Source organism: Zalophus californianus, chromosome 8 (genome assembly GCF_009762305.2).
Source record: "Zalophus californianus isolate mZalCal1 chromosome 8, mZalCal1.pri.v2, whole genome shotgun sequence".
In the NCBI taxonomy this organism is placed as follows: domain Eukaryota; kingdom Metazoa; phylum Chordata; class Mammalia; order Carnivora; family Otariidae; genus Zalophus; species Zalophus californianus.
Window position 1 is genome coordinate 22419489 of NC_045602.1, and position 11245 is coordinate 22430733.

General features: G+C 54.4%; 1 protein-coding gene across 6 annotated transcripts; it reads right to left on the reverse strand.

Moving 5' to 3' along the window:
- Positions 1–325: 325 nt before the first annotated feature.
- MPV17 (mitochondrial inner membrane protein MPV17) lies at positions 326–10816 on the reverse strand. Of its 6 annotated transcripts, none has more exons than XM_027623559.1 (8): positions 10776–10816; positions 10202–10276; positions 3352–3467; positions 3039–3131; positions 2849–2944; positions 2564–2596; positions 2254–2306; positions 326–1260 (listed from the first exon to the last, which is right to left on the reverse strand). In XM_027623559.1, exons 2-8 carry the CDS (start codon positions 10269–10271, stop codon positions 1191–1193), a joined length of 531 nt encoding a protein of 176 aa, XP_027479360.1. In that variant the 5' UTR covers positions 10272–10276; positions 10776–10816; the 3' UTR covers positions 326–1190. The 6 variants fall into 6 exon arrangements, 5 of the variants coding, with proteins under 5 accessions (XP_027479360.1, XP_027479361.1, XP_027479363.1 ...); XM_027623560.1 differs by having other exon boundaries at positions 2463–2596; XM_027623562.1 differs by having other exon boundaries at positions 10202–10310; positions 10776–10797.
- Between the last annotated feature and the right edge of the window lie 429 nt (positions 10817–11245).

Consider the following 11245-nt stretch of genomic DNA (forward strand, 5'->3'; position numbering starts at 1 on the left):
CCCTAGAGGCAGCGAGGCGGCAAGGCAGCCCCCCACTGCCGGGATGCTTGGTCTTATTCCAGCCCCGTGGCCTAAATTCTAGGCCGGTCTGCCGAGGCACTACTTGGAGAGCCTCTGGCCTCTGGGTGCTTTCAGACTACAAAAGGCAGGTCCATCTGCTGCTGAGTTTGTCCCAAAGTGGTATTTTCGCTGTTAGTTTTTCTTCTGGGAATCACAGCTGCAGTATTATTGTACCTCTGCCCTTCAGTTAAGATCACTTGGTAGGAAGTAAGGGAACTTGTCTTAGTCTCTTCACACTGCTATACCAAAAGTACTATCAACTAGGTATCTTATAAACAGCAAATATTTATTTCTCACAGTTCTAGAAGCCGGGAGGTCCAAGCCCATGGCGCTGGTAGATGTACTGGGTGAGAAGCCACTCACTAACTTTCATAGACAGCACCTTCTCGTTGTGTCCCCACATGGTGGGAGGGGTGAGGGATCTGTCTGAGGCTGTTTTAAAAGGGCACGAATCCCTCATGACCTAATCATCTCCGAAGGCCCCCACCGCCTAATGCCATCACCGTGGGCATTAGGTTTTCAACAGATGAATTCTGGTGGGGACACCAACATTTATCTATAGCATGTGGGTTCCAGTTTCCACTCTGCCACTGGTCGGTGGTGTGGACAGGTCACCTCACTTGTGTGGACTCCAGTGTGCTCATCCGTAGAGGAAGATCAGGACTGGTTGTCTCTAGACTTCTTTCCGGCTCTAGAAATTCTGACTGCCCCACAGGTTTCTGCTGGGCCCTCCACATCACCTCAGCAGGTTTCAGACTACATACATACATAACCGATCTGCAGAGGCACCATATAAGGCTTTGGGGCCCCCAAAGAGCCAGAGCTCCAGCTGGGCTGGGAAGGTTAGAGAGCAGATGTACCTGTGAAGAGTGGGGGCGAGGGCGCTCTGGGATACGGGTGTGAGCTACAGTGGATGAGACCATACGTATTTATGGAGTGCCTACCATGTGGTGGGATGAGACCATTATAAAGGTTGTAATGAATTCACAAGGAGTCAGGTGCTCAGCCCATTAAGTTCTGAGTGGCCACGGAACCCCAGGAAAAGCGATGTGCCCACTTCAGGGAGGCCATGCGACCGCGCTGGGGTCAAGCTGCAGCACTGCCCGCGCAGACACCGGGGTGAGGCCGGCCTAGAGCCGGTGGGCCTTCCACGACAGGTAGGAGTTCCAGATGACCGCGACACACTGGACAACAGCCAACCTACGGAACAGGGGCGGCGGTGGCGGCGTGAGGACGATGGAGAATGAAGAGCAAGCGTGGGCGGGGGGCGGGGGCGGGGAGCTGGACCAGTGCTACGGATAAGGAGGGCTTGTCCCTGAGAACGTCCACACCGAGCTCTCCTTCCTTCAGCCCCGAGGGAGGGACAGGCGGCTCGGACCAGAGGACAAGCAGGCCGGGTTCTGCGGCCGCCCGAGCTCTGTCTCCGGGACAAGAGCCTCAGAGTGGAACATGCTCATCTCACCAAGTGTGGCCCTTATTCATGCCTGTGCAGGCTCCATCCGAACACACGTCTCTGTGCACCTTTACCAGCTGAAGAGATTTTATCTTCCAAAAACGTCCTGCCTGCCATGAAAAGTAGCACCTCCTTCTCTTTACTGTCAATTTGCCTTTCTCTAGTTTCAAAGAGTGTCGCAGGGACCCTAGTGTTGAGGAGCTGGTCCACAAGTCTTCCCCTAAGCTATGCTGTTCAGAGTCCCCTCTGAAGAGTTTTGTATTGTTCCCTGTTCCCAATGCCCTTTCACCCCCGACAATTTTACCTACTCATCTGGAGTTCCACTGTATTTTCTACTGTGGTTTCAGCAACTACCTTTATTATTGAGGTAGACTAGTACTCTGCAGTGGACTAAGAGGCCTAGGTTCCTCCCGGGCCCTTTCGTCTGCCTACGCTGCTGCCCCCCAGGCACTGTCCCTGCAGCCCTGCCATCCAAGGGGAGAGCTCAGGCGGGATGGAGACGGGGCTGTGAGCAAGAGCCTCTTCAGGAAGATGAAAGAAGGTCAGTGGGCAGGTTCTGGGATAGGTTCTCTAAAGAATAAGAAGTTCTGAAGAGAAGTTCTCAGGAGTCTGAGGAACTCTGCTCAGGGCAGGGTTCTGGGAGGGTCAAAAGTGATTCAAGGTTGAAAGCAGAATCACCGTGTGTCCAGCTGTTTGTGATGTGCACCTTCCTTGGAGAGTGGGGTGAGGATGTGTCTTACCTGTAATGAAGAGGGACCAGGTAGAAGTTGGCTAACTGCACAGCAGGCCAGAGCTACAAGAGAAAGAAGGTTAAGGTTGGGGGGTTGCCTCCCTCGCCCGACCTCCAGACTCGCTGGTCTTCCTCCAGCTTCTGCAGCCAAGAACAAGGAGAACGACTGGGTGAGTGCTTCCCTCAGTATGGTGCCCACACCGGGGACGAGAGAGTCACCCCAACTGAGGGGTTTCTCTGGCAGGAGGAGGACCCCCGTCCCTGGGCACTTCCAGACTCAGGAAAACAGGAGAACAGGCAGCTGCGGCGTCAGCGCTTACGTAGTAGTTGGTGACAAGGGCGTCAGGATAGTCCTGAGGAGACAAAAGGAACAAACTGACATGCACTCACTGCCACGCAGCGCCCACCTGCCAGTCTGCGGAGCACACCGGACACAGCGGCTGTTCGAAGACCAGGCTCCGACCACAGCCCCCACCCCCCAGCTCCTCTTCTCCCGAGCCTGGGACTCTGGCTGCATCCCACCCGGCTCCTCCCCACAAAGCTGGCCTCACTGCCCTGGGCTGCCGGGCCGCCAGCCGGAGACTGCCCCCACCTGCCCAGCTCACCCGCCGTAGCTTGGCCCAGTTGTCTTGGGCTGACAGGCCATTGAGTGCTCCTACCAGTGGGAGGAAACAGCCCAGAAAACATGGGGCGAAGCCCCCCTAGGGGAGAGAAATTAAAGTTCTGTGAGCACCTAAAGCCCCGCCCTCCCCCAGCCCAGCTCATGCTTCCTGAGGCCCTTTTCCTTCTGCTCACCTGATCCAACAGCATCTTCTTTAGTGCATCTACCTTGGTGGTACCGGGGATGAGGCGGTCCAAAACCCTGTACCAGCCTCCTACTACAGGGCCCTGAAAGTAAATCCCAGGGAGGACAGAGGGTGTGCGGTGAGGGGACCACTTGCCTTTTGCATCACAAAGCTCTTCTCTCAAGGATTAGAAACCAAATCCCAGGGGAAGCAGACGCTCGAGGTTGGCTTAGATGTAAGAGAGGTCAAGGGAAACTAAAGAATGACATGGAACTAGGACCACCGTCCAGTCCTCCAGCAGCCCGGCTGTGGATGGAACTTACCACAAAGCCACAGCCCAGGGAGACCATGATCAGGGTCCGGCCAGCCTGGTGCCCCCGCAGACCTCGCTTCTCCACCAGCTGCTGTGAGATAGTGTCACCCAGGCCCATCAGGGACCCTGCGCAGGGGACACAGGTGTTGTCAGGATACCTCCTGGAGATGGGCTGCCATTCCAGGGAGGGAAGGAAGTCCCTGAATGAGGCTCTGACACTCGGAGCCTAAGAGATTAATTCTGGGGCAAATGGCCAGTCCTTTACTGCTGCTTCGAAGTGTCCTGTTAGAAACTGGGAGGAGCAGCCTTGATGAGGCTGGGGCCCACAGCCTCTGCACAGAGTCCTAAAGGGAAGTCACAGTCAGAGACTGCAGATAAAGGAGAATCTAAGGTGCTTGGGGGTGAGAATCATGGACTATCAGAATTGGAAAAGCCTTCCAGATAATTCCATCCAAACTCCTTATTTTTGAGGTATAGAAATGAAGGTCTGGGACCTCACATAACCAGTAAGTGGCAGAATCAAGGCAGGAACCAGGTGGCTTGATTTCCTACACAGTGATTTTTCCAGGACCCGTACTGTAGATAGATCACGTGTAGAATGGTAAGGAGCCCTGGGGTTTTTCCCCCAGTCCCAGGCAAGACCCTGGAAAGTGTCCTTCACCTTCGTCTTGGGGGTCTCTCTTTGTGAAGGACAGCAAGAATAATTCTTCTTCTAAAGCATGAGTGCTTACATGGTCCCAGGCAGGAAGATGACTGGTTGAACTGGTAAGAGTCCCCACAAGGAGGAGTCCTGGCCACCTCCTAGCACAATCAGGTAAACCCAGACTCCCCCCCACATTCACAACCTCAGACAGAGCGAACAATATTTATTATAGCCATTTCCCATCCCCACCCCCCAGGTCTTTGTACCTGCTTCCCCTTCCCTCACTCAGAGACACCCCGTCCCAAGCAACCCTAGTCAGACACCCACACCCAGAAACCAAGATAGAAACTGTCACTATTTACAGAGCCCCCCCATCAGTTACGGTGGCGTGATGGTTTCCAGCAAACACACACAAACAGGGTCACTTGGGAGTGACCAGATGATCTCCGGCTCGCCTGTCTGTCTCACTGAGTAATGAGAGCCCCTCTCCAGCCCCACAGCCACCACTGTCCCTGTGCCCTCAATTAGCACTGGGCAAACACATTCTTTAACCCTAGTCCTTGGTACAGAGCGGGCTCTGACGTCCATGCTGGCTGCACTCACTGCCCTTCCCCCGCACCCTCCGCAAGGCCCTGTCCCCAAGGAGCTGCATCCAAGGCAGCTGGGGAAGGCTGGGGCCACGGGGGAGCCAGGCTGCTGGTCCCAGAGGCACCCATCATGGCAGTCCTCACTCTTCTCTCCCTGAAACTCTCAAAGTGCTGGAGGCTCTTCCCAGAATGTGCTAGCCACGACCTCCCAGATGGCAAGGACAGGATCCTAGACATCTTTTTTTTTTTTTTTTGAGAGACAGCGAGAGCACAAGCAGGGGGAGCGGCAGGGCAGAGGGAGAAGCAGACTCCCCCCCGCTGAGCAGGGAGCCCGATGAGGGGCTCGATCCCAGGACCCTGGGATCATGACCCCAGCCAAAGGCGGGCGCCCAACCGACTGAGCCACCCAGGCGCCCCAATCCTAGACATCTTTGTTTTCTTATCCTCTGCCACACCTAACCAAGGGCCTGGCAGGTGCTCAGAAAACCAACCAAGGAAAAATGTCAAATGCACTGCTCCAAACAACAGGCCCACTCCAAGAAGGGCGTGAGTAGCCCACAGGCCCACATGTCAGGCTCAAGGTGTGGGGACCTGTTGGCACTCATCTCCCTACCTCCTGCCTCACCTCCCCCAGGGAGGGCCTGCTGCCATGGCCATGCATAAAGGCAAGGGTACCCGGAGAAGGCCCGCAGAGGGCGGAACAGAAGGCAGTCGCTTCTTAAATGAAGAGACCTAACAGTTTGACACTCTACTTTGGCAAAATGTTTACAGTTTACAAATGGCTCTCACACATGTAATCCTCACGAAAGGTCTGGGAGGTAGGGTCACACTTCTATTTAATGTCTTTGAGAGATGAAGTTATTTGGTAAGAAGTAGAGTGGGGCTGAACCCAGGCCTTCTCTCAAGCAGGGGCAGGAGGCTCGGGAACCACAGAAGGGGCGGAGACTTGGGCGCAGGGGTCAGGGGCGCCAAGAGGCCTCTGGCTTCTACTTGCAGGAGATTCCTGCCCAAACAAGGCCCCAAAGGCCACGAGTCAAAGACACTTCTTGGACTAATGCACTTCCTGTCTTTTGCTGCCCAGGAGGTGACCCTCTCTGTTCCTTGTCACCTTGTGGGGAGGGCAAGCAGCAATATTCCTAGGTCACAACAGTCACAACGAGAGGGAGGTGTGTGTTTTCAGTCTTTGTGGCTTGCCAACAGTCACCCAACAAGCTGAAGACAGAGCAGGAATGATAACCACAGTCTGGGGAGCCAGCAGCCTTTGAGAAAGACGGACTCCAGGACCCCAGACCAGGCGCATCAGGCAGAAGGGCAGCAGTGACACGGAGTGGACTTGTAGCTCTGGAGACCCTGCCGGCCCTGTCCATTTCAGACAGAGCCATGCCCCGCAGTTCCTCCTCTGCCCATAGATCATTGGGGCGCTGGGCCTGCAGCACCTCCAGGACAGTCGAAGGCTTTGGTCTGAGCACAGAGCAGGCCCGCATCTCTGGCCCAAGTGAGTTCGATCAAGAAGAGCTGACATTCAGATTCCTCATTCTACCTTCCCCAATGCCAGAGCCCAAACAGGCCCTAACTGAGTCCTCCTGACATATTCGGTTGGTCTAGATCTTTCGGTGCTCTGGCTCCCCTTGCCTTGGCCTTGTTTCCAGGGGGTTGGAGCCGGAGACCTGCAGAGACGTAGTGCCCGAGCCCTGATGGGGCAGGGTGAGGGGCTGCCAGGCAGTGATGCCCAATGCCAGGCCGGGCGTGGAGCCCAGCAGGCAGACGTTGAAGCAGGCGTGACATCATGCCCTTGGGTAGGTGCCAGTTCTCATGCCGTCACTCGCCACCGGATTCAGGGGAGTGAGGGGGTGGGGGGTAGGCTGCCTGAGCACCAATCTATTTGGGACCACCCGCTGCCCACTAGTGGAAAAGCCCCAACTTCCACACCGTCTTCCTAGTTCCCTACATCTCCTATTTTGTTCCTTTCCTGGCTTTTGTGTATGGGGTCATAGTTGCAAGAAAATAAAGTGCTAATGGAAGATGAGAAGGTTGAGGGGCTAGGGCGTGTGGGTGGCTCAGTCGTTATGTGTCTGCCTTGGGCTCAGGTCATGATCCCAGGGTCCCGGGATTGAGCCCCGCATCGGGCTCCCTGCTCAGCGGGAGGCCTGCTTCTCCCTCTCCCACTCCCCCTGCTTGTGTTCCCTCTCTCGCTGTGTCTCTCTCTGTCAAAAAAAAAAAAAAAAAAAAAAAAGGTTGAGGGGCAGCAAGGTGGAATGGGGAGCAGGAAGTGTGTCTTTGAGTATCAGAGGCCTGGGGCGACAAGTATAGCCACTGGCATGGGGCCAGTGGTGCTGCTGACTCACCCCTCCCCAGAAGTCTCCACAATTAAAAGGCTGCCTGGGCTGGGGGTTGGCTCTGACAGACCCCAGAGGCAACTGAAGCCTAGCAGAGAGAGGGGAGAGTGCATTCTCCAGGACCGCTCTAAATGCTCTACCCATTCCTGGCCCAAAGCTGTCCTACTGCTGGAAAATGAGACAAAACAGAGGGCTCTACAGCTTGTCAGGTATGTAAGCCCAGACCAACGGGGGCTACACCATTTTCCGAGGCCCCGTAGTGCAGGGCAGAGCACTGGGAAGTGTGCTCCATTCTGAGGCCAGTTCTACCGCTGACCATGGGGACCCCAGTGCACGTCACCCCCACCCCTGACGCAGTCTCCTGCTCTATGGTATCAGGGCTGGACTGGACGCTCCAGGGCCCGCTGAGCTCTCACATCCTGGCAGAAGTCAGACTCCAGGGAAACCAGCGTCTGCAGCTCAGCTGCCCCCCTATAGCAGGACTAGAGCGGCCAAAAATGGATGGAGCTGGGCCCGGGGCCCACTGGAGACTGGAAGGGCCCTCCAGAAAGGACGCGAAAAGGCTGACTCAGGCTCTGCAGAACACACAGTGGACCTTTTCCCAGGCTGCTCTGTTCCTGACTTTAGCTGGGTCAACACTAGGCCTATCAGGCACTTCTTTTGAACCATTTCAGATCTTGATTCACTTCTCCCTTATTCTGGCCACTGCTGCAGCTCAACCTGATGAATCCTGCCTCAGCCCTGGGTCACACCCGGGGCTGCCCCGCTGATGCCTTAGCCGGGGACTGCACACAGGTGTTGACATCCCACGTGGCAAACCTTTTACCAATGTGGGATGAGAACTAGTGGGTAAAGGTTTCTTGTCTCCAGAAAAGGCTATTCTCCCCTATAGTCCTAAGAGGCGTTTCAAAGAGCTTCTCAGTCAGTTTTAAGGGATGGGGCAGCCAGGTACCCTAAACAGTATGCAATTTGATCTTCCTTATACCTCTCCCTCCTCCCCCATGGGATTACTTCCTACTCCCTTACAAAGTACCTGCACCAAAGCCCCAGGCTCTGCTGTTAGAGAACCAAGGCTGAGAGAGTCACCCATGTTCAAATTTAAGGCAAATGGAACAAATGCAGCCAAAACACCAGTAGAAAAAAGAACAGCTTGTGGCCCCTGGGGGGCGCAGTCGGTTAAGTGTCCAACTCTTGGTTTCAGCTCAGGTCGTGATCTCAGGGTCGTGAGATCTAGCTCTGCATCTGACTGTGCTGAGCGTGGAGTCTGCTTGAGATTCTCTCTCCTTCTCCCTCTGCCCCTTGGGCGCTTGTGTGCGCTCTCTCTCTCTCTCTAAAAAATAAATAAATAAATCTAAAAAAAAAGAACAGCTTGTTGTGTGTGGGTTGACAACACTCATGGAAAGGGCCAAGCCCAGGAGCCTTTATGTCTATTAAGCATTTTTTTATTTCTAAAGCCTTTTCACAGAGATAACCCTCACGCTGACTCTGTGAGGTCAGCTAACGCAACTCAACTCCTCAACGAGGAAACTGAGGCTCTAAGAGGTTTACTGACTTGTCTCCGTTCGGGCAGCGACTGGGGGCTACGACTCTGAAATTCAAATTATGCTTTTCTAACTCCAAGTCTGAAATCTCTATTCGGTCTTCCAGTGTGAGGAGCTATCCCAGGGGTCCATGGGAAGCAATGTGCTAGGATCTAAAAACAGAGCTAAACCCACCCTGGGGAGCTCAACCCACCTTCTCCCTTTATTTGTAGTTTGATCCAAATACACTAGCAGCAGGGAAGAGGTCTGAGAAAAGTGCTACCTAGAAAGTGCTTCAGGGCCACACAGAGATGATGCGGGCTCTGGCACCGACAGACCCGCACCCCAGTTCGGCCACATATCTGTGCAAGGGGCCCTCTGAAGGACAACTCCTCCCCTTGTCCCCCGCACACCCCTTGGGCAGGGAAACACAAGGACTATCCCTCCCTCTCTTTTCTTGATGGCCACGAGGGGGATCCTTCCTTCCAGCAGTGAAGGGCCCTGAGGGAGTCTGAGGCTGGCAGAGGGCCCAGCGTGTCAGTCCCCATCACAGCCACACAGTCCAGCATGAGTCACCACACACGCAACCAGGTGAGTCATGCAGGCTGATGGACAGTCTGAGGACAGGACATGGGGTGGTTGGGCACAGAGGTTGGAGAGGGGCCCAGGGAGGGGCAAAATCGCCCATCCCTTGGCCAGTCACCCAGTGAAGTTTCTAGTGCTGAAGTGGGGCTGTTCCAGTAAGAGGCCTACTGTTCCTCCTTGGCTTTCATAGCCTGCCACTCCTCCCAACAGTCTTTCTCTCAGAAGCCCATGGTCCTCCCTAGAATCCCCTTCCCTTCCTCTAAACATAGGCAAGATCCCATCTTAACCCGATCACTCTTGCACTACCCCAACAGTCATAGACCTTCTACTCCTCTCCCCTGTAAAACTTACGTATCTCTGTGCCATCCCCTCCCTTCTTAGCTAAGGTGAAAAATAAAGATGGTAACAAATGCAGGTAAGTCACTGGGTTACCTTTGTTAGGTTGCTATCCAATCACTGGATTTGGAGTAAACATAAATCCTTGATTAGTGTATTGTTTGGGGATACATACATACATGGATAGTAAAACTGTAAGAAAAGCAAAAGAGTGGTATAAACAAAACTCAGGAAAGTAATTATTTCTTGGCTTGTATGAGTTAGGGATAGGTGCTCAAGGGTTCTCAAGCTGGGTACTGATACAAGAGTAATCAGTTTTAATACTATTTAAACTGTACACACATCTTAACCATTCTTTTGTATGTTAAGATATTATTTCATGATTAAAAAAAAAAAACAAACGAAGAAAAATAAACTGGGGTAAGAGTCCTGATCCCAACACTTATTGGGTGTGTAATCTAACGTGGACTCAAGGGATCCTAGCTCACAGATCTTTGTGGGGACCCTATGAGATAATGTGTTGAAAGTGTTTTGCACACTCTAAGATGTTAGAGGGGCGTGTGCTATTGTTAGCTTTCTAAGTTAAGGCCTCCTGGGGGAATGCCTTTAACCCGAAGGGATGACTCCTCAGCTTTCTGAGGACTTTCAGATCCTACTTTACAGCTCTGTATACCCTTTCCTTAGGAACAACCTTGGGGACCCACCCTCCAAAGGACTGGGGACAACTTCGGATGAGAGACAGCCAACCTTTCAAGGGCGCTCAATAGAAGCAAAAAATGAGGGAGGTTTGGTGGGGTGAGCTTCTGCCTCCCAAATCAGCCGGCTCTGGTCCCGCTCAGGTCTATTCACTCACCAGCTGTCAGGACCTGTACTTTCCACGGGTGAACGGTCAGGGCTCGCTGGTATGCCCGCCAGAGTGCCATGATTCCTGTCAAGCCAAGAGGAGGGGGGGGTCACCCCCACTGCCCCTCCCCACAATTAAAGAGACGCTTGACTTTCCTTCATGCCCACTCCCTCTCCCCAACCCGCTTCCAAAATGTCCTAGAGGGGAGAGGCCTCAGGTGGGATGCTTCCTGAACAGCTTCCTGTCACAGGGATCGCCTCAGGCAAGCAGGTAATAGAGGAAGGCTGTAGGCGGCTGCGGAATCTCGGTGGCAGTCACCCGCCACCCCATCTCTGAAGCAGAGCCACCTGGGGGGCCTACTTCCGTACCGAGACACTCCTAAGGGCATGTTTGCTCTTTCACCCAGAGCCTGGTCGGTCCCTACATTCACTCTTAGTCGGAACCAGCCCGCATCCTTCCTGAGTCCAACTCCACACCAGAAATAGGGCCTGTCATTCTCTGGGCCTGGACCGGTCACATACGCTTTGGGCGCTCCAGGCACGCGACGAATTGAGCCGGGAAAGGAGAATCGCCTGGCACTCACCTGTGTTCGCGTCCTGCCCCTCCCACGTGACCGGACCTGGGAAGGACTTCCGCCGCAAGCCCCGCCCCTTCGGGCGGAAGGCTGCTCCCGAAGCTTTCCACACACCCCCGACCCTCCCCGGGCAGCCAGAGGCTGGAATGGGAGTGGACTGAGCGAAATAACTCGTGGAGAATCGCTCAGCTGTCAGTCTGTGAGCAACCCCTTTTCCAAGTGGACCGCGCCGGGTCTCGGTGCCCCGCCTGCCATAGTCCCCACCTGGGGCCGACCTCTGCGTCTTCATGCCCCTTCCCTTCCCGAAGCCCGGGCTTTTCAACCTGGATAGACCCTCACCGCTCCCGCACCCCGGAACTGGCCAAGGTGCTGACGCCCTTCTCAGTCTCGGAAATCAACTTGGAAACTATAAGCCATAGTTAAGTGCGTGTGTTATTTTTTCAGTGTCCCTGGGTCTTCAACTAGCCTTGTGAGCTCCT

Bases quoted from the DNA above. Each gene is read 5' to 3' on its own strand.
- MPV17 (XM_027623559.1), bottom strand. From the start codon at position 10,271: ATGGCACTCTGGCGGGCATACCAGCGAGCCCTGACCGTTCACCCGTGG. The intron at 2,945-3,038 runs GTGAGCAGAAGG...TCTCTCCCCTAG, and splicing joins AGAAGATGCTGTTGGATCAG to GGGGGCTTCGCCCCATGTTT. The intron at 1,261-2,253 runs GTAAGACACATC...CCTGTTCCGTAG, and splicing joins CTGGTCCCTCTTCATTACAG to GTTGGCTGTTGTCCAGTGTG.